Genomic DNA, 27,163 nt, shown 5'->3' with positions numbered 1-27,163 from the left:
TGTTGAACAGTATCTCCTCTCTAGTAAGCAGGTGAAGTGTGAATACTTGCATTTAAGTGAATTGATTTAAACCTAGGCAACACTGGCTTATGAGAGATAATCATATTCAGAAACTGTTTTGCTTGTTATAATAAACCCAAGTTGAAAAATGAAAGAGTTAATTCTCAATTTTCCAACCATATAAACATTAGGTATCATGTACACTACACCATGTCATCTGATGGCTTATGACAATTGCTAATTAATGAAACTCAAATCAAAACTTCCCCTGTATGTTTTGCAGTGACACAAATTTACGTATTGACAACACAGTTATTATTCAGATAGTCAAGAAATTCATCAACTTTCCTTCCTTACAAAAGAACACGTTACCCTAGAAATTATGTGAATCTCCACGCACAGGCACCCACCCACCTCCACTCACACTTTATTTATGTTGTTTAGTTAAAAAACATTACTTACTTGATTCACTGTCGATGCTGCTGACGCTGTCAGCATGGTGCATGCTGTGTTTGTGGAGGTGCTTGTAAATACTGAACCTTGAAAACTTTTTGGGTTTTCCTACTCCTTTCATTTTTGATGTGTCTGGGGCATCATCAATGTTTCTCTGGAACAAGGGGCTTTCAGGGCACAGAGCTTGTGACTGCAGGGGGACATGTTCAGATTCTGCTGCAGACTTAAAAGACACAAAACATTGTTGCAGGTGATGTCTGGACAGGTTATCCTTTAATTACAGATTATCATGTAATATCAATACTCAAACAACCATGAGCCAAATTTTGCCCTGTGACAAGGACATATGTCAGTGAGAACTAGGAATGCTTTTGAGAGAGAGTCTGTACTGAGGAGGCACTCAACAGAACAACCCAGTATTACTAGCAGTATTTGATTCCATAAATTTACTCTAGATTATTACTCCCCCTTAAAATTCCCATAAACCTAAACCCCTCTGAAGTTTTAGAGATATGCTGTTACATACAGACTCAGGTTAGCAGAGAGTTCAGCAAACAAGGCACCTGCCAAGGGCCAAGTATCCAGGAGTTCAGGGCACTCTGCAAATGCTTACCATGCATTTATAGCAGTCTGAGTATGAAAGCAGCCTTCAAACTGTAACTGCTGCTCCAAGCTCCAGAAGCTCAGCTATTTGTTTATGTGCCCTAATAACAGCTGGCCAGCATCGAGCCCTCAGGAGTCATTCAATGCTCAGACACTTCCTTCTTCCCACTACTATGCCTCGTTAAATCTCCTAAACCCAGCCCTATGCTCAGAAGAGGACAAGGCTTGTTTACTCCCACCGCAAACCTGACACACAGATGTTGAGCATGGCCACCAGCTGGAGCAAGCTCACTTACTGTCAGGTTAGTTGCTGACACCGACTTCACTGCCACCATTCGCTTCACGCTGCCCACATCTGTCAGGCGGTGCTCGTCGTCATCCCACCTGCCATATGCCAAGTCAATGCCACCCACAAATGCCACAGACTGGTCAACAATGACAAGCTTCTCGTGGTGGGCCCAGAGGTACACGGAGGAAGACACATGGTCTGGGTGTCTCATCACCTAGTGAGAAAAGTCAGCACTCAATTTGCATCCCTCCAGCCAGAGCTGCCCAGCTTGGTTTTGGCTGCTGGGGTTGATGGGGAGACACTGGAGTTTTTAAAGATGCAACCACACAGACTGCTTAATTACTCAAGATACAGGACTCCCCCATTTCTTGGGCTCAGCCTTACTGGCAGGCAGGTGCTTCCCCATAATGTAAGTATTCCCAAGCAGCAATTGTCACTGATGTTGGGATAGCAATAGTGTTCACAAGAGCACAAGGGTCAAGGGAACTTAACAGCAACAACTAAAATCATGCTTTCAGTAGAGTTGTAATAGCTGAGCTTTCAAACACAAGCCTGCTCCTAAAGGAAACAACATATTGGTGATCTGACTCACTACTTTGGTTGTTGCTGCTACATAAGTAAAATGAGAAGTTGGCTGTTTTTTTCCCCAGCAAGTTGCCTGGCATTTCTTTATGAGGTTCTTTCTGACACATGTTTATGACAAAGTCATTTCTGTACCTAAGCATACAGTATATATATTTTGTTAGAGCCATTAGACCAGCTTCCTGGGAAAAAAAAGGTACAGAGTTTCACCTGGCTGCTCCCAAAACCTGTTACACAGCTAGTATGTATCTTCTAGTTACACCTTCCAGTCTTGCTGAGAAGATGACAGTGAATGGATGCTTCCCTTCACTGTGACAACTGATCAAGTGACAATAAATCTATTATTCTAGCAGTTTGTTAGCCACCCTTATGCATAACATATATCTTATTACTCATTAAAATGTATGTCTCTGATTTCAAGGGACTAGATCTAGCCTTACTTACTGGTTTGTCTGCCAGAACTCATTTTCCCCTTGGTGGCAGCACAGCAGAGTAACAGCACAGGACAGTGCAATGCTGTTCATTTATGATTGTCCACACTGTTGACAGTATACACTCATATCGTGTACTCATCCATTCCCTGACTGGCTGAACAAGTCCTCAGGTCCTCTGAGAAGACCTGATCGTCTTCCTGTACCTGCTCCAGTGTGCATTTATTGTTCATAAGCTCCATCATGCAGCAGGACACAGTGCTGTGGGTGAGAGCTCACCTGGCCTGCTGGCGTGACTCCTTAGCCATCACCTGTGCTGCCATTCTTTGGAGTGCCTTTCTGTTAGTAGCACATGCAGAATGCTGAGCCCCCTTGGCCCCTGCCCAGGTGGACCTGGAGGCTGCTGGTACTGCCAGAGATCTGCTGGTACTGGGTATTTTCCTATGGATGTCCCTGCCCATGGCAGGGGGGTTGGAACTAGATGATCTTAAGGTGCTTTCCGATCCTAACTATTCTACGATTCTATGATGAGAACTTAAACAACCAGCGTTGACTCTTGTCATCCACATTTGAACAGAAATGCTGAAATGAGACATTCTCAAATTGTAACTTTCCATTTGATGTAACCCTATTAGCTTCTCACATGAAATATGTTTCTTGTAAATCAGATGAATAGCTGCTTTGGCAAGTCTAAACTAAGCAATTTTATATTCAGTTATAAACTAAAGAATTGAAGTTGCCAGATGTGCTAATTGCTCTATGTCTTCTCAGACTATTACCACTGTACCAGTTCACACATTTCAGTGTGAGGGTCAGCACTATCAAGAACAAACAAATGCAAATGTCTTTCATACAGCTGCTCAATGCAGAATTACCTTAATGTTTGGATGGAGGCGCATAAGCGTCCGCTTGCTATATTCACTGTTGATACCTAGGGCAAGCTCCACCTCTTTGTACAGCATCACAAAAATCCTCACCCCTTGTTGCTGTCAGAAATGAACAGAAAAACATGCTATGCAGGTATATGAATGAATACAGTTCAATTCCAAAGTGAGGAGAAACCATGGTGACCCCACAGCATGCAAGGACCCATACTTCTCAGGAAAGCCCCCCAGCTCAGTAGCTGGATTCAAGAGCTGAGCTATGCCAAAACCCATCAAGAGGTCACTCTTACAGTATCCCCTTTTAAACTTCCTTTGAGGTAAGATTTTGCAAACATGATTCACTCCACATTTAATCATGTGGCACACATCCACTGAAGCTCAGTTTTCTGCTGCTTCATGTTGCCCTGGGGTTTGCTTGCAGTTAAAATCTTCTGCAGGACAACAATACCAGTGCAGTCATATGGACTCCTCTCTCCTGAAGGGGATGCAACCAGCTCAATGCCAGTAAACAAATTCTTTCTGGTGGCAGAGCTAAACAAGCTGCTGGAGTACAATGAGCAGTGCTACAAGGAAGGTGTTTTAGTGACCCGAATGATAACCACAGTAGGATTTCTAAGGATGCTTGTTAAAGCACTTTTAAAACTTCCTAGTACTTCCCAAACCTCAGCACACCCTGGTCACACACTGGGACACCTTCAGTAGCCATAAATCATTGTGGTTTAAAATCCTGCAGTGGAGTTTGCCAGCTGAAATTTCCCACAACCTTTTAAGTTCCTATTCCCGTAAAGCTGCTTCTGAGAGAGCTTAGGCAGTCTCCAAATTGTGGATGTTATTCTGCTCTCCACTGCACCCAGAGAACTCCAAGGCAGCACCATACATGCATAAAGGACAGCCTTACCACGTACATAGACACCAACTTGCTGACCCTCCTGTCAAGTCAAAGAAATGCCACAAGTGAAAGAGCTGGTAAGTATTTCCAGAAACTAACCTTAGAACACTCCTCTCTCTTACAAGGTATTTATAGGAAAATCATGTCAATATGACAAAGATAAACTCTTCCACCCAGTGGGCATGCCCCGTGGCCATGTTTCATTTGCCAGAAAATGACTACTTCCAAATCAACAACAGACACAAAAAACATTCTATTTTTTAATAGGCATGTGGAGGGGTGAGGACTGCGCTTGTCTGGAAAGGCAGGGTGCCAAGGACTAATTCAGCTTGTCCACCTGGAATCCTGCCCTTCTACCACACCAAGAGTTCAAGAGTCTTCCCATCTGTGCTTTGCTTTCTGACTCACTGCTTACATGGAGCAAACTACCATTCCTAGCACTGGTGTTATCACAGATTGGGTGAACAACTGAAGTAGAGCTCACATTCATAAACACCTCACACTTGGATTCTCTGTCTGCCTCATTTGGCTCTATGAAACATGTTCTCTACAGTCTGGATCCAGATGCGTTACTGGAAAGCAGAGTACAACCAGCAACAAAATGAACTGTTCACTGAGATGAAAAAAGCATGTAACAGCACAAAGCTGACCAAGAGAGCCAGGAAAGGCATCAGGTCAACTGCAGGTCTGAGCGTTTCTCGAGGAACAGGAGAGGAAAAATTAAAACAGATGGAAAAAAGCCTTATCAAGTTTATACAGTAAGCATTTGCTTACTTAACACAAGCATGTATTAACTCAGATACACAGCAATGCAAGTAGAAGTCCTAGTCTCCGAGCCATATTTATCACATTCCTGTAAATAAGCTGACCACCACAGTCCAGCTCTGGGGAACATGATGATGCCTGTATTTGTACACTTTCTTTTCCTCCTGCTTTGCTGAAGCCCTTTCCTCACTTTTCTTCTCCATAGCAATGCACCAGGGCCCTCATAACCAGTTGCCACCTGGGAAGGGACAGGGAGGGAGGACACAGCTGATCTGCCTCACCTTAGTGGCCACAAGAGCCGCGAGAATACAGGAAGGGATGGGTAGGAACAAAGAAAACCAGTAGACATACAAATAGTAAAGAACAACTACCAAAAGAATAAAGCATTTTCTAACCAGAAGTTATCCCTCTAAATAAAAACAACACAAAAACTCTTCAGGCTTTGGCCTTATATGCTGCACTAGCATTTACTATTACTGATGGTAGCAAAGAGCTATAGCATGAAGAGCTTTGGGCAGCACAGCCCAGGCTGGATGAAAGCAAGAGGGACTCCACCAGGGGATAATGGGGCTGGAAAACATCAGGATGAAGTTTAATGTCAACAGGCACTTCTTTACTACAACAAGGAATAATGAGTGAACAGCCAGAACACCAGTTCTTTGGTGTTTAGTTTTAGCAAGGACCTCTGCAATCTGTCAGGTATGGAAAACCCAATGAGGTAGCTATCATGAGATAGCATGAACCTCTGAATGATACCGAGTGACTTTTTGCTAATGACACCCTGATTTTCTTGTTGGACTGACAGCTGCAGCACAGACACACAACACATGGTAACAACAGAAAGGATCTGCACAACACAGCAACGTACAAAACATCTACCAAGAACCACCACAAAGCATTTAGTCTTTCCTGTACCTCTCAATTACATATGCCACGTGGACAGCACCGGACAGCAACAGGAGCTGGGGCAGCCATAATGCAATACTGAAATGACCCAAACCTGAGGACTCAAAGGAGCAATCAGAGATCTACCCTATAGCCTCCAAGCTCTTCCAAACCCAAATGGGGGGAGCAAATCAAAACAGGCCATCTGAAATGAGGCTTGGCCAGCTTTAACTCTCATCTCCACCAAAATAAATGGTGCAAACACTCCAGTCCACTATGATCCTGTAACTGTGTGGGCATATGGGGTTTTCTGCAGGGTAAAGGTTGCAGCTGGAGCTCACTTACTGCTTTCCGCTTGAGGATACAGTCCAGCCGCCAGCGATTTCCTTCCACAACTGGTCGTTTCATGAAGATTTCTGGGCTGAGCCTAATAAAAAAAAAAGGGTGGAAAAAACCACGTCATGTGCAGTCTGCAAACAAAGCACTGGCCTAAATAATCATCTTGGGAAGCACAGAAATCAAAGTTGATATAAAATGGATGCGAACGCTCATGTCCCAGAGTGATAGATTCTCCACACCATGCTCTTTGTATTTTAATAACAGAGCATTACAGAGGGCAGGGGGTGTGTCCAGCACATTCACCTTAGTATCCAACAACCCCTGAGACCAGTCTTAACAGTGATGTAAAAGTCAGGAAACTTGGACTCTATAAAAGAAAGATGCAATGAAAGAAAAGCCCAAGATAGATTTGAAAGAAACATATAGGCATAAAAATAAGGTAGAATTTCACTACTCCTGGCACTTAGGCTATCTGAAGTAGCATAGATTTGTGCTGGATTTTCCCTGCTGCCTAAAGACAAAGCAATATGATCTCTCAAAAGGACAATTTACTGATTCATAGCTTTAAGGAATACAGGGAATAATTGAGCAGTCTCCTCTAACTCCTGCAAAGCAAGGTGACAGAACTTCATTCTTTTACTTTTGTATTGAGCATGAGAACTTGTGCTTGGATAGAGCATGTAGCTACACCCTAAAAACATGCTTCTGACAACAGGATTTTGTATCTTAAAATCCAAGTTTCAAATAAGTTTTGGAATTCTAAAATACATTAACAATTGTCTGAACAAAACATTAAGCAAACGTGCTGGGTCTGAAATGCTGTGCTCTTGCATTGTGACCTGACGCTGCACATGGGGATGCAGTAGCATTGGGTTTATATGTGGTCATGTTAGGAAACGGGTTTACCCATGTAAATGCTGACCTTGTATTTAATTTTCACATAGTAATTGCCACCTAAGAACAAATCCTCCCAGTTCCAATTGTCAGTGGCTTAGTAGCAAGAAGTTCATTTTACAGGTGGACAAAGATGAGCACAGAAATGTGACCAAAGTTAGAGGATGTCTGAGCCATATCCTGGCAGCCTGCCCTACCATCCCATCCACAAGATCCAGCCTGGCTCAGCCAGATTAACTTCCCCAAAGGCAAGACACAGCCAGCATCCAGCCAAGAAACTCTGCCCCAAGCCTGTGAGTTCCTGCCTCAGACAGGAACCAGAGCATTACATAAACATACTGAATTGCTAGTTAAGAAGCTGGCAGAGCCATGTTCTTAAGCAGCCACATAGCTCCAAAGGGGTGACAAAACTCCCCCTACATTGCATGGCTCATTTAAGAGCAAAGCAAAATCACACCCCTCCCAAGATGCTGGTATAAGGCTTTCCAAAACAGCAAGGAGGTGCTGAAAGATCCCACGCAGGATCCTATGGGAAGAGCACTATCAGAGGTGTTTGAGCATCTACGGTCTGTTCCCTTAAACACTGAAAAAAAACTGTGCCCCTGGGCTTTGCAGCAATTTACACTCCTGATGAGCACCTCAAGCCATAACATTTGCAGTTCAGGTGGTGCCTTCATGCAGTTTCAGGCCTTTCCCTGGAAGGAGACAACCAAGCTGTTGATTTCAAGCATGCACTTTTGCTGCCAACCTTCCTGAAAAGGCCTTTGAATACAACACAAGGAGATGTTTGGGTGTGCTGCCAAACCATCTGGCTGCACGGCTAGTTGCCATACTGTAGGGCCTCCCAACAGTGCCGCATTGTTGGGAACATCCCAAGAGAGGCAGCTGGTCAACATCCAAATTACGTAAGTACAAACCACCAATCTGTGATGAAAATTTCTTCCTTAGCAGCTTCCATGGCATTTGCGACATCTTCAAAGTACCACTTGGCGTTTACATACCTGTAAAAGCAAACAGCACATAGATTTGTTTCCTCCCACTCCATTAAACAAAGTCCACAGCTGAAGACTGATGGGCTTCTGTGTAATGCCATTTATATTCTCTTCTCAGAAGAAAACACAAATTTAATTTAAAAAATCAGGGCAGCATGCAGGGAGAGCTTCATGCTGCCATTAGTGGCTTAATGAAACAGCATAATAAGAGATTATTAAGTGCCAGTTGGTACTTCTGCGAACCGCAGACAATATTCTTGGGGTTTGCTTGATGTGTGAGCTAGGTAGGGCTCTCAGGAGAGGATGGTGGAGTGGTGTGCGTTTAGGTTTACAGGAACAACTTGTGCAGTAGTTGCTGCAAGGCAGAAGCTGCAATGAGACCACCACAAGGATTTGCTTTTAACTAGAACCCAGTTTTTGAGGTTATTCTGGGAATGGCTTAGTGCAAGCAGGTTACACTGTGGATGGATGCATTTCTTGTGTGATTGTTTTGGCATGAAGCCCAGTCACCCTTAGACTATACCCAAATTTGCTTTTGCCGATTTTCTTTCATTGCAAAGCCAGTCTGCAAGACCAGACTCTGATTATGCTCTTCACCCAATGAGTGATGTTTGCACTAGAACACTTTTGTGGTGCCTGGAAAGGCAATGTTGTGCTACAGAATGAGAATCAGCCTCGCCAATGTAGCAAGAAGGACAAATCTTGCAATTCAGAGCATGAAGGACATGAAGAGATGATTGGTTACAGAGGAGCACAGGCAAGACAGGCTGCAGCACAGCAGCTTTGGGAGGGAGCTATGGAGAAGGGAGTGGCCAAAGAGGCAGAGGTTTTCAACAGCACCTATGTTACTATGAGTTTATAACCCAGAGAACAAAAACCTAACCCCTTAGAAAGTAGGATTTCTAGAATTAGAAACTGCGATAAAATTGAAGCCAGGAATATCTTCTGATGAAGTATCAATTGTGGTTTTAACTCATAAGCATTCTGCCAATTATATGTGCATCAAGATACCATTTTTATCCTTACAATAACAAATGTTCATATTCAAATGCAACCTGATGTTAAAAAATGCATTTAGCTGCAATGCAAAGTTGTAACAGGACCGAAGCACTCCTGTCACCAGTACTGCTGTTCCATTCCTGGGGGAAGAAACCTCATTTATTTTGCCACTTGTCTAATTATCATCAGTCTGTACAGCTACTGAGCACTAACAGCTCTACCCATCAGGCAGATGGTACCGCAGGCAGGTGCGTGCTGTTCCTGCTGCAGGTAACAGTACCCAGGGCACTGAGCTGGTCACAGCCTCGCCGCAGTCCTCACCACTTGGCCAGTGTGTTCTCCCGCACAGCTGCATAAGACCCGAAGCGGTGCTCTGTGAGGAAGTCCTTGCCGTGCTTCCGAATAAACTCGTCAATGCCCTGCCTCCACCACTGGGCGTGTCTGTAGCTGTTACACTTCAAAATCAATGACCTGTAAAACAGACGACGGATAAGGCAGGATGCTGAAGCCATGTATATTTAATTGGGCTGCTCCTCACTGCCTATGCACATTGATAAACACACATGTATTTGTCATATTTTATTTAAGCAAAAAGGATTTTGATTTGTTGTTCTGTTTGTTGAAGAATACATCAGCACTGAGCTGCCCTGAGTGACTACCACAGGATTGCACTGCCAAGCATAAAATAAATACAATTAACAGCATCATCTTAGCTCAGAGGATCTAGCTAATGCCATATTTTTGAAAAGATGAATTTAGACTGTACGCTACCATCAAAATATTAAATATCACTTTATCCCAACTAGCATGTCTTTTGGGTAATACCCCAGCTGGGTTGTAGAACACATCCCTGCTTGAAGCATAAAAGGAACAGAGCACCTTGAAAATTATTGTACGCAATTGCTGCAAAACAAGACTGTGCAACTCAACAGGCACCGCACCCCCAGGCCTGAGAAATAACCGTAAGGATGGACAAACAGCAGCTGAGGCTCCAAATGACTCATTAAGACATTGGAAATGATCTGCATGACAGGCTAAATCCCCAGCAGGTGTAAACACACCAGCAGTGGCCCAGGCTCTGAGCCCTGCAGGAAGCTGCGCTGCACCATGTCAACCCAGCACACCTTGTTAGCCCCTCTTGGAGAGCAGCATTGATTCCTATTTAACAAAAGCCAAAGCAAACTGAAAAGGGCCTAAATAAAGTCTGTGTTTCTTACCTAGAGAGATTGTCGATCTGCAACCCGTATTTCGTTTCTGTTTCTTTCTGGCCTATCTTAATGTTGAACTCCTTATCCACCAGCAGGACAAATGAAATAGCCCCCGAGTCTGGCTTCATGTACAGCAGGAAAGAGTCCTTCACCACCAGCCACCTGTATGGGCAGAGCAACCAGGTAACTTGCATTCAGTGTGATTCTTCAAAACATGAGCCATAAAAAAAGGCCAAGTGCAAATAATTTATCAGGGGAAGGATAGCATTCAACTAAATGGTAAAATTCTCTTTCCAGGGGCTCCCTCAGTTTTCTAGAGCAGAAAAGTGCCTATTTTATGAACTTGGGTAATGAGTTTCAATTCAATAGAAGACTTTTAGAGTTATTTACATGATTCCTTTTTTACAGAGGTCTTTGAAAATATACATTTCCTTGTCTAACAAGAGCAGTGAGAACCTGCCTGCCCACAAACCTCCCAGTCAGGTACCCAGCACAGAGCAAGGTGCAACAGGTTTCCTCCACCCCAGATCTTTATTCAGCTTGTAAGCTATACAGAAGTTGACATTTCTAACATTAAGTATGATGTCAGGATCATTTTCACGGCTATCAAAAGATACAGAAAAAGGCATTTTGGAAAGCTTTTATTGCCAAGCAACAGGCATCCTGTTAGAAACACATGATGAGAGATGACCGGCAGGTTTTACTTAAATACTGTAGCCTGAAGGCAACTCTGCAAAAAACCCACGATTTTTTTTACTGTGAATGGCATTTCTAATTTTTAATCCCCCTCAGCATCACTGGGATAACTGGCCCCCTCTGTCCCACACAGGTTTCCACCACCAGAGCTTTCACCTCATTCTTCTGCACACTCAGAAACACACAAAGCAACAGAAACCACCACAAAAACCTGTTCATTCTTGTACCTTTAACAGCCTCAGCTCCTCATCTGCCTCCAGAACCCATAGTTTTTATTTTTTTCAGGGCCCTGAAAGAATTATCCCAGCGTTGCCTCTCATTTGGTGCCAAAATACCTCCCCTCTCCCTAATTTGGCCCATACAGTACCACCATGGGGTACATTTCCCCTTTCTGTTTCTCCCAGGCAGCTCTGCATGCAGAGAAGCCCCTACCATGCCTGTTCACAGCATCACCCCACTGTCCTCCTCCATATCTCTTTCCACAGCCCCCATAGCCATAAACCACCCAACCTACTATAATAAGTGAAATGAATTTGGAGTATATAAAACCCAACGCCTGCAGCAAAGCTGTTGTGGGAAAAGGCTGGCTGCAGTCTGCCTCATGCTGAGGGGGAAGCTCCGCTCCAGCTTGATGTGTCCTAAAACCCTTCACTTAAATAACCCTCTCTGGGAAATATTCCTGTTATTTGCTTGCTTATCGGTGCATACACTGTCAGGCCCGGCAGGCATTTGTTGCCCCTCTTGTGTTACTCTACACACAATTCCACTCAAATGCTTCTCCCATCCAATTTTTAGGCACTAAAGACAAATCAAGATCCATCCAAGCTGAATATGCTAGTGCCTCTACTAAAGCTTGAGCTCTGCATAACACAGGGAAGAGTTAACTGAGGGGTATCACAAGGAATAGGCTGCTATTTCCATAAAAGAAAGAGAAAAAAGAATTGTAGACAATTTAGTGATGTGACCTGAAAGGAGGTCACATTTTCATCTCCTTGTGCACTCATTGGAGACATCTTCTGTAAAATGACATTAAGAAATATTGGAAAGACTGTGAAGAAATAGGAACCTTTCTTCACAGGAATGCAAAAATATTTTGTTGGAAAACAGGATTTTTTTAGATAAAATTAACGAGAGCCCATTGACGATGCTAAAATCCAAGGGTGGATAATGCTCAGGGAAGCTCTTACAGACCAAGAAATTGTTGCTGTAGGGCAGGTATGTGCTGTTTGTTTTTTCAAAAGGGAAGATTTGCCCAGGAAGGGCAAGCTCAGGAAGGATCCCTTGTGATTTTTGGATGCTAGCTGGTAACGCACGTACTCCTCCATAGCACACGCCTCTCTGTATTGCAGCCCCTGGGGACACGGAGATCTAACACAAAAGGTAAACAGATGGGGACAGTAAGTTACACCTGTCTGCAGCAGGAAGGGACATAGCAAGAAAACACCTGCATTTAAGAACCTGCAGTAATAAGGAAGAGGTGGCATACTTAATTCCAAGGTTAATTTCACCAGACCGAGCTCCTTGCTGCTACAGGTCACGTGTGGTTTAATCCAGCTACAAAGCAGTCCAAACAGTGTTTGAATTAATTGATTTTTCCTTCTGCAAATTGAGGAAGGGAAGCTCAGAAAACCGGGCTGGAATCTGGACAGGGTGGTGTCACTTCCCCTCCTGAAGGCAGAGCCCCTGGGTGCTCCCACAGCAGGGAAAGCTGGGCACAGCCTGAAGGATTATTGCTATTTCTGGCAGCTCAGGGCTGTAGGGAATTCCAATTTTTCTATATGGCAGTCCCTCCTATGATCTCCAAAGCAGAACAGAAAACCTCACTAACCTCCACACAGGAGGGTGTGGGGGGGGGGAGCCTTTCACCTGAAAAATCTGTGGCGTTTGTAAACAAGCAAAGGTCTCCCTCACAGACTTTCCGGGAGGAAAAGGCAAATGAGCATTTTCGTATGTCCGAGGATGACACAGCATTGCCATCTTTTCCCATTCCAGCAGTACCTTTTGGACCATCGGTAACACATCCTCCCTTGGCCACAGCAGTTCAAGCCAGGTATGCGATGGCCCCCAGAGCGCTTCATGATGAACCCTTCTCTGCAAGGACAGAAACATAGTCAGAATGGGCAGCATGGCTCACCTGGAAATGCAGGGGTCTCTCAGATGCTTGCTGAAGCCCCCCAGCCTCCAAGCACAGGGATGGCTTCTGCTGCCTCTCTGCCATGCCCTGAAAGCTGGTAGAAGGGCAAAAATACCTCCCCCCCCCAAAGGAAATAATGTGGATTTTAGAAATGCAGGGGCCTGTTTTATAGCACAAGCAGAAGAACAAGCAGGCTTACAGGTCACAGGGAAGGAAGGGGAGAAACAAGCTGCAGCCCACGCCTCTCAGAGCAGCCTGCTCCCAAAGCCCATTCTCAAAGTTGTAGCATTTTCTGTGTGAACATCAATAATTTTTTTTCTATCCAGATGGCAAAACATTCCCCAGTCAGCTTTCAGAAAGCTATTAATTTTAACAATATTTACTTATAAAGCCCTGTTCTTGGTGAATCGTAACCCAAAGACAGAGCTCAACTCACATGCCCTTTGGTCCCAGGTCATGGATGAACGACAACTGGCTTACTCCAACAAACTCCATCTGGGGAAAGAGAAAGAGATTACCCCATCTTTCATACTCTGAAATCCACAAAAACCTTTGTTTCATCAAAGTGACTAGTCATAAACACAGAACCTACAGAAGATCCTGAGCAGAAGTAACTTAAGCATCTTTAAGATGACCACGTAGCTTGGCTGGGCTGGTTTGTTTGCTAATTTTAAACATGGTTTGGAGAACATGTTTCAGACAACCAGGACAATCAAGGCAAGTTTATCACAGGGACCCACCAGTATCCTCCATCCTGGATCACTGGCTGAAACGAGGACTCAAGTTTGACGCTGTTTAGGGGTGTTCTGTGAACTTGGCTGGCTGCCTGAATCCTCCCTTCAGTAACCCTCACAGGAAGGCTGGAAAGCGAATGAGCACATGTCCCCAGGGCTGGGAGCATCCTGTTCCCTTCGAATCTCCTACCCCATGGACACACACCACATGGGGGTTCAGCCCCTCAACCCACAAATGTCCTCCAAGATGCAGCAGGTCATTCCCACTCAGTGCTGTACAAACGCCACTGCCCCATCTTGTCCCAAAAGCCAAAAACCCACAGGAAAGACACAGTGGGTTAGGAGAACACGTTCAAGTGCACTCTCCATGACTTCTACTGGTCTGCACAGATCTCCACAGTGGGCACAGCCTGGGGAGCCTATGTGCCACACTGTCAGCTTTGCCAGCATATTCCATCAACCTGCCTCCTTGAGGCTCCTCCTGCTTCAGCAGAGATTGCAGAGGAATGTAACAACAAGCAAAGCCCGTGAGAAAACACAGCACCATTACATTCACCTCTAAAAATAGGACACTAAGAGATTTTGACCAAAGAGGCTTTTCTTGGCACAGCAGGGCACTCCTGACAGTCTGCTGGTTGCTAGCCCTGGGCTCCATTAGCAGGAAGAAATGCTTGCCTCAGGCATCCTGTGCAGGACTGGGGGGGAACAGCCTTGAGGAGCTGCCTTGCATGGCAGAGGCTTGTCTGCACTCAGACACTTGTAATTTATTACTCATAAAATTGTCCAAGTGCAGAAAGGTGCTCAGGGCAGGGTGAGGGTAGGAGATGCTCTCCCCTTTGGTCAGGCAGCAAGCCAGAGAGAACCCTCAAAACACATGTTTTGACAACGAAGCCTGTGGGGATCAAACTTCAGGATCCAACCCACACTCCTAACCACAGCTGGGACATGAGACAGCCTTGGGGCCAGCCCCACAACAGCTCAGGTGCCAGAGAAGGGGTGGCCAAGGTGGCCACTGTCGCTTGCCCTTTGGCAAACCCACCTCGGGGACCCCAATGGAAAAATACGACTTTGTACAGGAATTGCATGGGTGGACCCATAAGTCTCAGGTATTTTCAAACACTAGGTTTAACAAGGAGTACCAGCAAACTTGGGGTAAGTCTATCTTGCAGTTATGGTGAGGCTGGCTCAGGCTCTCTTCCCAACACCATTGCTTTTGCCCCCCAGAAGCAGCAGTAGGACAGAAGATCCTTCCTCCTCATGCCTTGCTGCTCCTGGGACCTTCCCAGACTTCTCACATCAATAAAGCTTTGGAGAAGAACAAAAGACCTGCTGCTCTCCTCCAAGTAGCTCAAGGACATAAAATAACCTCTATTCAGAGCAGGCAAATTTAATGCCCTAATTTTTGGGTGTCTGTTTTCCAAAAGTGGCTACAAGAAGTTATTCCATGCTTTTACTAACAATCTTGCTATCACCTCACCTATTACACTCTCTGGAAAAGCACCTGGTGTGACAATAAAAACATTTCAGCTGTTTCTGCAGTGATGCTTGGGGATGGGGAGCACCTGAAAACATAGTGTATCCTACAAGCTCTTATCAGAGGTCCCAAGTAAAGTCTCAGGCCACCTTCATTTCTTCAGAAAATGGCTGGCATTCCCCACCAGACAAATCAGTGAACCAGACATCTCTCTCACAGTGGGCACACAAAAAACACCCGCATGTGACTGTCAAAGCCCTCTGAAAACGTTGGCTGCAGCCAGAAAGCTGGCAGCCGTGTGAGGAGCACTGCACGCAGAGAAGTAATCGTTCTCAAAGAAGCAAAGAGAAAAAACAGGAGAAAAAATTACTCACAGAAACAGAACTACCACTACATTAAAATGAAAAAGACTGTCTGGCAGCGCAGCAACCTGCTCTCCAGCCAAGGAGTCTTTAAAATGGCAAGGATGATGACAGGAGCCCATCCAACATGTTCATCAGGCAGCACCAATTAGAAGCGTTGGTTTGTAAAAGTACAAAACCACCCATAAATAAATTCCGCCAGTTAGAAGGAAGAGTCCTCAGTGCAGTGGAACATATCTGATCAAATGATTTATTATTATTATTATTGCCACATTAGCTATTTTTACTGTCACAGTGCCTTTCATCCGAGGTGCTCATCATTCACAGAACAACCGAGAGGGGAATGCAGAGCGGTGAAGCGCTTTCATCTTCCTCACATCTGAATTCCTGTGCTGCCCAGCTGCCTCCCTGGGGAGCTGGCATCCCACTCTGGTTTCAGAGCAATTGGCAGCAGAATATTTGAAGTATGAGATAAGGCCCAGAGAATGCAGCTTCAATGACATTGTCATAGCAATAAAGAAGATAATAATTATAAAAGAGGCAGGCAGGAGTGATCAGCTGCAGAAAGACAGGCTATGAAAGGTGAAGAACCAGCTGCAAGGTGCACAAGCCACGGTTTTAAACCATCCCTTTCCGCCAGCAATGTTGAGCATGCACGATCTGTGTAAGGAAGAACTGCACAGAGTATCTGTGTTTCAGGAAGAATTCAGCAGCTCTACGTTTTGTTTTCATTTTGACTCTTGTTTTTAAATTATTGGGTCTAAAACCCCACAGAGTTCCTTAGCACCTGTGGCTAGCAATAAAATGGAATTACACCGCTCTTCAGAGCAATGGTGCTCAGCAGAAGATGCCAGCTATTCCATACACTAAAGAATTGGCTTACACTAAAGATAAATGAAGAAAAACAAACATGCTAAAGTTCAAGTGCAATAACTAAAAATACTGAAGGGTTGGGTGGGGACCTTTGCAATGTCTGCAGATCCAAATGCCATATCAGAGGCAAAACAGCAGCCACTCTCACATATCTGCATTGCTCTTACGCTGTGACTGCTTTCACCTAAGATGAGGCTTTTACACTCACTAAAGCTCATGCAAAATGTTACTGACATGCACTCTGGTTTGACTGAATCTCATTTTTTACTCTGCTTAGGCATCTTTCAACTATTGCAGCTCATACTAAAAAATGCTGCTAAATAAATTTTTATATGGAATATGATCAAGCCCACAGGCCCCCTTTTCAAATGTTTTTGGGCTATATTCACACAGTTTCTATTTCCCAGAAAAAAAGCAGAGACAATGAACACACTGAGAATCCCACATCTATTTTAACAGCGGTTGGCTTGAAGCACCTCAGCCCAGAAGTACTGTAAAAAGGTTTTGGAAAGCACTAGAAGACATAAGAATAAATCATTAGTAACATAGACAGAAGGAAAAATAAAGATTACAAAAATTACATTATAAAAGGCCATGAAGTCTGGGGTCTGATCACAAAATATAATGCAACTCCTAACTTATTTGTGAACTCCACACAAAATACTGTTACAACAAATTATGAGAAATAAAGGGAGATGTGAGAAGGCTGTAAATTTTGTCAGGGTCACCCAGTCAAAGCAAGGGGCACTTGGTACATGACTAAACGATGATGCTTAGCTACGTTCTATTTCCACAGCCTGCATGAGGGTCACCTAGAAAGGCTAAAGATGTACAACCTCAACAATTTCATGTGGTCACTGTGGACCTGATCCTGAACCCACCAGGGACTTCAGGTCTGCAGAACTGCTATAAGCTCAACTTGGAGGCTCAACTCTCCCAGTGCATGGCACATCCTTGAGGCAGTGCATAAAGTGGTGATCCTCCCACTGACAAATAATACATTAGCCACAAGTGCAGAATAAAAGAATTTAAGAAGTGAATTAATTAAATGGTGCAGTTCAGGTGTAAAAACAGCTCCAAAGAGATGCGATTGAACCAAGCAGGCTCTTCACAAGGACCAAGAGTTACACACCAGACAGGTCGCAGCTTGCCATTGCAATTCCGTATCTGACTTTACAGAGAATTTAGGATCTTAAAAGAAAAAACACCTTGGTGCACGGATTTGATGACAGGAACATACGGCAATCAAAATGCTCTCCAATATTAGGACAGTCTCAGCATTCGTCAGCATCCAGGCAAAAGACTTCTTAACCACATGAAGAACAAAATGAGGCTTTGCTCTAAGGAGGACAAACATAGTCCCAAAGGAAATCTTCACTTTTGTCCCTAGCCTGAGAATGGTGAGGCTTATTTTGGTGTTTTGTTTTTTCTTTTTTTTAAGAAAATGTTCTTCTCCCTGTGCTTTCTTCCATCATCGCCTGCAGGATCTGCCACACTTAGCAGCGCTGCCACCAGTAACAGCAAAGTCCTCACTGAACACAGCCAAATCCAGTGAAAGCCAACAATAAACTGAGAATGTATGTGCAAAATGGCATCTGTCTCTGGACCAGGAACAGAAGGGCAATTCAGCACAGGAGGGGAGCACGCCACAGCTGCCCGGGCAAAGCAGGACTGCCCACCTCCTTGCCTGGCCCCTGCAGCAGCAGCCTGCCTTTAACAAGAGCCTGGTCAGAGGATCACCCAGGTTCTTACACCGACGAAACATTCAAAGATATTTGAAACAAGGAACACCTGCCTGAGAGCGACAAGATGGATCCACACTACAAAATAACTCTCCCCCTCCTTGCATATGCTACTGATCAAAATTGCCAAGTTATCCCAATCTTGTCTTCAGAACAAAAGATTACTGTTTTCCACATGTAAACTAACACAGCTCGTGCTAATTTACATGGGCTTAAGCTCCACACTGGACTTAAGCTCCACAGCCTGTCCCCAGAGAAGCATTCTGTAAAGGGCACAGTTCCCTCACCCCAAGTATGAAGATCTTTTGCAATCCAAAGCACAACAGCCCACCAACACTGGAGGGACTCTTCACCCCATGTAACAGGCAGTGCTCAACAGACTGCAGTAAAAACCCACACAGCTTTTCAGATACAAGCTGCCCAATATCTCTATACAAGTGAAATCTGCAAAAAAGCAGACCACCCAACCAAACAACAACAGTTAAAGAGAAGAACTGACTGCTACAGAAACCATAAATTCAGTCTGTGTTTCTGGCTTGTTTGAAAACCAAGTGTTCCCAGTTATCACTCCTTGCTCAGAAATGTCACTAAGCTCTGCAGCTACTCAATGCATGCATCAGGTTTTGCTGATAATACAAAAGGCAGAGTAACACATTCATTATACAGCCAAGAAAAGGGGAAGTAAATTACCATCTCAGGGAGATGTTACAGCTGTGGCTGACAGGTGAGAAATACCGAAGAAATATTCAAGGATGGCTTTCAAAGGAAATATTTTTTTCGCTTAAAATAGGCCTGAAGTTAGATTTGACATCTCTCCCTATTTCAAAAAGACTATTGACTTAGGGAAATAAGCCAAATACCATCTCTCCCTTTGGAAGTGACAAACCACCTGCAGAGCTGAATGGGTATCACTCATACACACTCAGCATTGCTGTGGTCCAGTTGTGGGATTCCCACAAGGAAACCAAGGGGGGAAGGGCAGGGAGGAACTTGAAAACTTTTTTTCTTCTGAAATCTCTAAAGTAAATATTCTTTAGGCATTTAAGCAAACTAACCTCTACTTACCGTTCCATGGTAGTTCCTGTACATTGGCATTTTCAGGATCTTTGTCAAGTAGTCTTCCAGCTGTTTCTACAATTAAAACATTGAAACTTTACATAAGGAACAGGAATTTTCAAGAATAAACCCCCCCCCACAATCCAACTGTATAATTAGGAAGCAATCAAGAAATCAGACACACTTTTCAGCTTGAACGTATAAATACATCATTATGTGCTCATGGAAGATTATAGCTGAGCAGCATAAACAGTTCGATAACAGGTTGTTTACTGTTCACAGATCCATGTATGTACCTTCCACCTTGGCACTGTCAGCTTTCTTGACTGAGCCCAAGTTTCAGAACAAGCTTAAATGCAAAATCAGACCCTGCTGTTTCCACCCACACAAATTAGCATTGTGAGTAAACACAGCCTCAGATGCCTGTTTGGTTAAGTAAATTTCGGATAACCAAAACACCAGGTTCAGGGGCGAGGAGCACGGTGACCATGCTGCCCTGTCCCAAAGCCACAGAGAGGGCAGTGGCTGGGCCACAGATCCCTGGAGAGCCTGTCCTCCCCAGCCAGGAGGGGAGAAAAGAAGAAACCATTACAGGAGAGAGAACCTTCAGCCATTCTCACAGTAACTGGACAAAGAAGAGATTAAGCTGTTTACCCATGAGAAACCGAGCAGAGTTCTACAGGATACAAAACAAACCAAAAATAAATGAATGCCATTGAGATCTTCATCCTTTTCAGTGCTAGCATTGCAACACTGAGATATCCAGCTGGTATAAATACTGCAAACACCCTCATGGTACAAGCTGTGGGATTCCCAGAAGGAAACCAACAGGGAGGTAAGGATCTTTAAAATATTTCTTCTTCCGCTTTTAAACTAACATCTCTCTCCTGAAGCTTCCTGCACAGTGGCACAGCCATGCACAGCAGGGAGGGTTATCTGCACTGCACACCCACAAGCCAACCTTTTGGGACTTGAGGCTCCAGTGACAGGAAGGCCCAGAGAGGGAGTGAAGAGCAGAAAGAGGGCGATAAGCACAGGGTGAACAAACAGGGGATTATTGTACAGGCTCTTTCTTTCTTTTTTGTTTTTTTTCTATTTTTTTCTTTTCTCCTCTTCAAACAGCAAAGCTGCATTGAAGAGGTAGGAAGACATCCACCCTCTTCATAGAAGGGCCCATCTGTTAACATCTGATGAAGTTACATAGAACACGTGTGCCTCGGCTAAAATTACCCACTTCAGCATCAAAAGCCTGACTGTCATCTCTTCTTTCAGAGGGGGACAGGACTGAAATCTCTCAAATTTTGATGGCTGAGGGGCTGCTTCCATCACGCAACTTGACTGCCTTTTCTATCTTTAAATCAGAACAGGTGGGAAGAGGGGAACCGCCATTCTCAGCATTGTGTTCTTCCTCAGCTGCAGAGGAAAACTTTGTCCATATGAACCCTGGGAACAGCATCTTCCTCTCTGCATGGAGGAGGATTTGGCATTCTGCACTTATCAAAGCTTAAGTTTGTCAAGCAAAAGACTTGAATGGTAATAAAACAAGGGCTTTGGTAGTGCACAGCTTTACAAGCAACCTGCCTGGCACTTCTGCACCTCAGCAGCTTTCCCAGTGCACTGCTCTGGCCCCTGCACACAGTGCCAGCTGCTTACCCTCCTGCTGGAGAAGTGCTCTTCCCGCACCGTGCTCTCTGCTGTGTGCGGCAGACTTGGCATCTGCCTCGGTTCTCCCCTTTTGATGGATTGTCTTCTCACCGTGTGACTGGAAGGAAAAGAAACCCCGACAAGTCTGAGCGCTGCAAGTGTGTGTGCACCTCAGTATGTAACCATTCCTCGGCAATGCTTTCATTTATCCTACCCAAGCTCTTAAAAACTGAGATGGGAGGGCAGGAAAGCAGAAAAAAAAAAGCAAGAATGGATTCATTTGAGAAGCCAGGGTGCTCCGACAGGCTCACAAACAGAAATGCAACACAAGTAGCAGAGTTTGATTTTTGAGGGTCCTCCTTTAGCCCTTATTAGGAAAGGGAGCCTAAACCCTACTTTTAGAGTACTATGTTCCCCCAGCCTTTAACCCCTCATAATTTCATCTATCTTAATATCATCTCCCCACATTTCACCATGTCAGAAGGCTGTTACTGACCTACACCACTTTCACTTCCCCGTAACACTTACAGCTACCTTGAGCACCAAGATCAGCCTTGGTAGGGCTGACCATCCATACCAGGGACCCCTGTACATCCCACCTCCACCCCATGATGGCAGAAAGCCACAGTACACTAACAATTTTCATTAGCACAACCCTTCTTCAGGTTCAAAGCAAATTCAGCTCTAAAGCTGATGGTCTGGGACCCAGCATGCTTTCTGCAGAAGGAAGAGACACACCTGCACCACTTAGATTATAGCTGCTAAATAGGTAGAAATTAAATGTCTTTATTATGGCTAAGTATTTGTAGAGACTGGATTCTCCTGCCCTGTCCTCCTTATAGCAAAGTAAATGGGATCAGTGAAGCCAAAGCTATAAGCTATTAAAAGAGAAAAGAAGATCCCATCTCCCCAAAGCCAATCACATCCAAAGGGCTCCACACTCACCTCCTGGTCGGGATAGGGATGTGCACGAAGGCTTTGTACCTCAGCAGCTCCCTGTGAAACTCCTGGAAGTGCTTGAACTTCCTTTTCACCTGCCAGGTGAACTCTCCATGGGTCAGCTCGATGGTGTAAACATTGGGGCTTGGTACCTGCCGAGGAGAACCCCACCACAGGAGATGCAGCTTTGAAATAAGTCATTTTCCTGCAGCTGCTCATCTCAAGAGCCCTCATTCATTTCTACTTAAGGATCACTGTCTCACCATTTCTTGTTCTGTTTCATTAGGTTTTATAGACAGATAGGTAACCTTCCCTCTTAAGTGCTTTCTGAGACACAAGCATTCCTGCTTCTTCAGCCCACGAACAAGCACATGCAAAATTAACCCACAAACAGCATTTTAACGCAGTACTGCAGAAATCAAATTGAATTTCTGACCTTCTTTGTGGAAGTAAAGCGTTCAACTTCTGACACACGCACTCGAACAGGACAGCCCGTGAGATACGTCTGTGTGCCCGGCTCTTTGAACCCATGGGTGTGATAGATGGCAGAGAAAGGAATACACACTGGAAGGAACACAAACCCCATCAGTTCAACAGCCTTGTAATGGTCAAGGAGGCCATGAAAGCCAGCAGATAGCTGCAATGTTTTAACAGGGGAGCATTTACACAGCAACATCAATTCCACTAAAGTATACCAGGTTTTATTTAACAGCTTAAAGACAAGCTTTCACAGAAGGGACTTCACTTGAAGAGCTGAAGTGCTAAAAGTAATGCCTCATGGTCCTAGAGCAGGGTCAATGGTTGGTAAAACCACTGAGGTATGCTATCTATTGACAGATATGGTATATCCAGGCAGGATAGGAGGTGAGAACACACAGGCATCAACTCACCGGTGCCTTTTGGGTCATTTAGCACCTCTGATTCAACCTCCTCCCCATCAAAGTGGAGGTCCCTGGTGTCCAGGCTCTCGATGATGTTGCTCATGTCTGCAGCGACTTTCTTCAGCGTCGATGTAGCTGCATGGCTTTCAGCTCTCAGTGACATCTCAGGGACTGGTGCACTGGAGCCACGGGGCACTGGGGAGAAGGAAGAGGCAGGCCTGTCATCACTCCCTCTCCAACACCTTAGCACAGCAGGGCCGAGGGAAAACCCTGGCACTACATGGCCCTCCAGAGCCTTTACCCTCATTCATCCCAATTATCCCCATCCAACACACCAGATACAGAACACCCAGCCCTGCAGCTGCAGGAAACCACTGCCCAGAGCAGTGAAAAAGCACAGGTAGATTCAGGCTACAAGAGAGAATTTCCCCCAGTGCCAGTGACCGCAGGACTCATAGTCCATTGGTATTTTAAAATGCAAAACACGTAATATTTCACTTCCCAGTTACAAAAAAAAAAAAAAAAGCAAGGGCTTGGTTGTGGCTTGGGAATACCTTCACATATTGATTTCAAAGGAAAACCAAGGAAGCTTTTAGAGCAACTTACCTGACCATCTCAGCTAGCTCTGCAATAATGACAATTCACCAGGAAAACAGAACCATAATAATGCCTGGCCAAATCCCAGACTTAATCCACATGACATTGTGTTTGCCAGGTTAAGCTGAGCAGAGGAAAAGCTCACTTAGAAAATCAGTAGGCGTTTTTTTGTGATTGAATTAGTGATACGAATGCCTGGCATTATTGAGATTTCCTTTGTTTCTATGCATCTGACACAATTGCCCATGATATCTGCATGTCTTGTGCTCTCCCACGGCTCCATTCTCTCAGCAGGCTCAAAAGTCACAGCCATGAAGGCTCCTGTGAGAGGAGCAGAGCAGGGTCAGGGGCATCCGGATGCCCACAGAAAGCCTAGGAGCAACACAGGTGGACTCTGCAGCTCATCCTTGTGCTCACGCCTCCAAGAGATCCCCAAGGAGCTCGCACCCTGTACACAGCCCAGATGTCTGCAGGGGACCAGCCTACACCCCTTTCGTGATGGGGACAGTGGGCAGTGTGAAGGCTGTAGCCTGCTCAGGGCAGTCAGGCAGTGACAGCTGGAGGTGTTTGGGCACTGATGACTACAGCACTTCCCACCTTCATCCCCACCCCCCCATGCCAGGAGCCTAACTCAGGACAACAACAGGGAACAAAGAAAAGTTTAAAAAAAAAAAAAAAAACCCTAAGGAAAAAAAACCCTAACACGCTATCAAGACATGAGGCACATCCACAAACACTGGTGCATGTTCCCAGTGCTTGTGGGGATTTCCAAAGCTGCTTCCTCCTCCTCCAGGCTCTGCAAGTTGCCATGTGGCTGCAGACCCAGCTGCTGGTCCTGCACATAGCCAAGCTCCAGCTCCTGGACACCTCAGTGATAAAAAAGTCCCTTCAATCTTTGCTCTGCAATAAACATCACAGCTCGACAGCTACACTGAAAAAATGTGGATGGGACAAACAGGCAACATTTCACAGAAGCCAATATAGGATGCCCAAATATGAGGACGCCCATTTATGCTTGTGGAAGCTCTTATATTGTGTAAAAGAATGACTAAAAAAGAAAAAAGTGCGACATTTCTGATGTTAAATTCTGCAGAGAACACTATGCAATTATTCTTGAGTGAGCTCCATAGAAAGAGCTGGATATGCTGTAATTTGGAAATAACGTAACATTTTAATAATTCATGTGTTTAGCTGCTTTTGAAAGAACATTCTTTATTATTGTTTCCTCTTGAAACAAGTACATAGTTTTATAACTACATAAGGCTGATATCATGTAAGCTCAAAAACATGTTAAAATGAGCTGTCTTCACCAAAAAAAAACCCACAAAAAACATTTGCATATAGACTTGAAACAAGAAAAATTGGGTCAATCTCTCCTTATTATACCAAAGCAAATGCAGAAACACAGCTTCCCCTTGGCAGTGAGGGCTCTGAGGGTGCTGGTGGCTCTGCCACCTTCCACAGATGGCTGGGAATGCCACTGCAGCACAGGTGGCTTCAGGACCAGACTGGGGCTCACTGGGCTGGCATGTCACTTGAAGAGATCTGCCTGAACAACTCATGTGTGTGCTCCCAGGTACCTCATTCCCCTTCTGTCTGGGGAGAACAAAAAGGGAATTTGCGTTCATCTTTGCAAGTGGATTGGTACTGAAGCATGGGACGATGAAGGCACTGATGCCACCCAGCATGCACTGCCTCCCTGCAGCGGGAATTTGTCATTAGCGTTGCCCCACACTGCCCTCACCACAGCTGGATGCAAAGCCAGTTCTCACTGTCAGAAGCTTTACACTTTACCTATTACTAACAACGTACTGCAGGGAACGTTAATTACTCAGAGCACACAAGGCAGATTTTTATTTCCTGTTAGCAGTGAAGTCATTCCACTAGATATAGACTGGCCCTGGGTGTTTGATTTTCTCTCTACAAAGCAGGCACACACACATCATTCCCAGGAGGAAGGCCACGCTATCAGGCCTCCAAGATAACCCCAGGAGTGGCAGGGGGGAGCCCAGAGCTGCCGCATGCCAGGCAGCAGCACTTCCCCACTCTGCACCTATTTTATTTCCCACTCGACACGAAGAATCTTTATGGCCACCTAGCTGGAAATAAAGCAGCACTTTGCTTTGTATTTCACATTTAGAAACAAAACACAGTTTGGTTCTTTTTGGCTGAAGAGATGCTCTTGCTTCATGGAAACTTAATGTGCTTTCCAGAAGAAGAGGTAAAGAGAACACAAACCCAAATACACTTTGTATGGGATGCGCCAGCAATTACACTTAAGAAAACCTGCAGACAAATACCACAGCAACAGGTCTGGAGGAAGAGCATTCACACATGAGCCAACACGGACAGGATGTGCATCCTCCCTCCTCCTCCTCCCCTCCGTGCCAGGTACAGCCAGGCTCCTCTTGTCAGATTAATTGACGCAGTCACTTAATGGATAAACAATTAACCAGTGTATGCAACCATTATTTGCCGAGGACCACAGCAGTGCTGCATAACTGAGGGCTTTTCTAATTATTCTTTTAAAAGCTGTTTTCACAGCTGCCACAGACAAGTCGTGGGATAAAGCAGAGTCCAAACTCAGTTGGAACCAATTCAGACCCAGCAGCGAAATCCCCCCTGCCAAGATTCAAGCCAGATTATGGCCTCAAGAGGGAAAATGTGACTTGCCTCCAGCCCTGCCAAAAGCCCCACAAATCCAGGCAGCAACTGAGCTCCCCCATCACAGCCGGCAACTGCAGAGCCAGAAGGCATGGGGCAAACCCAGCCCTAGGTAGGGAGGGGTCAGCTGGAATGATGGGACATACTATGTCACTCTGAAAGCTTCTGCAAATTGCTTTATACGGCACTGCTCAGTAAGAGCTATTTAACCTCTTGGCCAGAGTTTCCATGAGGACACTGTTCGCATTCCCATAGGCAAGCTGAGGAATGTATCCGGGTTAATGTGCAACAGGCTGGATGCAAACACACACCAAGCACAGTTATCCATGATTCAGCTGCAAAATAGATGTGTCAAGAAGGCCATGTCTTTCCAGTGGCACTCACTGCCTGCACTAATGATGGAGGAGAATGGGCTTATAAAACTTGCTGATATTGTCAGTTTTGGAGGCTGCAATTATGGGAAGGACAGAGCGATCACACATGATACTGGCAAATTGCAGGAGGGTGGAAATAATAGGGTGAAATATATTAGAAATATTTGCTACATTACAGTATTTGGCTGTTGCCATCCAGGAGAGCAAAAAAGCAGCAGACCAAAGCAAAACCTGTGCCAAGATGCACAAACAAGGCCACTGCAAGCCAAAAAGGAAGATAGGGTGCAGAAGACAGGAAGAGTCAGATCTAAAGCACTTGACCATAAGAACATAGCGGCAGGACTGAGAAGGAAGAGACTTGGATAAAATGTGGCAGCAGTCTGCAAGCCCCCTGTGAGCAAGGCAGAGAAGAGATAATTGCCCTGAATTATAGGTTCAAAGCAGACTGGGGACAAAAACCCTGTCTAACAGCAAAGGCACGGGACTGTTCAAGACTGCAGAGTCCCCAGGGCTGGAGGTCTGTAAGGGCAGGCTGCCCCTATTGACCTTCCCAGGGGAGGGGAGGTGGAACATCCAACCCAGTTCCCTCCAGCACTTACATTCCCAAACCTCTGCCTGGGCAGCCAGGAACTGCCTCAGCAACCTGCATATTAACAGAGGGAAGGCGCTGCTCCAGTTTTATCTGGCTCAAACTCTCCCTGGGCAAAAGCAACAAGGAGGAAAAAAACAATGAGGAAAAAGTCATCTGTAAAGAACAGCTTGGGAAAAATGAACAAATGA

At 45.0% G+C, this 27,163-nt stretch overlaps 1 protein-coding gene across 3 annotated transcripts in view; it reads right to left on the bottom strand.

Annotated features, from left to right (window-relative positions):
- The window catches only part of PLD1 (phospholipase D1), a 64,529-nt gene that overhangs the window by 22,054 nt on the left and 15,312 nt on the right, over positions 1-27,163 (bottom strand). For all 3 annotated transcript variants that reach the window (XM_061374817.1, XM_061374816.1, XM_061374818.1), the window contains exons 2-15: positions 22,758-22,943; positions 22,304-22,431; positions 21,874-22,019; positions 20,938-21,046; positions 19,294-19,359; positions 13,480-13,538; positions 12,908-13,000; positions 10,223-10,375; positions 9,327-9,476; positions 7,932-8,015; positions 6,127-6,208; positions 3,234-3,344; positions 1,353-1,559; positions 463-676 (exon numbers count right to left, since the gene is read on the bottom strand). In XM_061374817.1, coding sequence (XP_061230801.1) covers positions 463-676; positions 1,353-1,559; positions 3,234-3,344; positions 6,127-6,208; positions 7,932-8,015; positions 9,327-9,476; positions 10,223-10,375; positions 12,908-13,000; positions 13,480-13,538; positions 19,294-19,359; positions 20,938-21,046; positions 21,874-22,019; positions 22,304-22,431; positions 22,758-22,911 — 1,756 coding nt within the window. In that variant the 5' untranslated portion in view covers positions 22,912-22,943. The remainder of the gene's footprint in view (positions 1-462; positions 677-1,352; positions 1,560-3,233; positions 3,345-6,126; positions 6,209-7,931; positions 8,016-9,326; positions 9,477-10,222; positions 10,376-12,907; positions 13,001-13,479; positions 13,539-19,293; positions 19,360-20,937; positions 21,047-21,873; positions 22,020-22,303; positions 22,432-22,757; positions 22,944-27,163) is intronic.

This window comes from Neopsephotus bourkii, unplaced genomic scaffold, assembly GCF_033783945.1.
Source record: "Neopsephotus bourkii isolate Nb327-2 ecotype Australia unplaced genomic scaffold, CSIRO-AGI_Nbou_v1 NB_1654, whole genome shotgun sequence".
In the NCBI taxonomy this organism is placed as follows: domain Eukaryota; kingdom Metazoa; phylum Chordata; class Aves; order Psittaciformes; family Psittacidae; genus Neopsephotus; species Neopsephotus bourkii.
The sequence above is the reverse complement of the archived record's forward strand: the minus strand, read 5'-3'. Positions and strand labels throughout refer to the sequence as shown.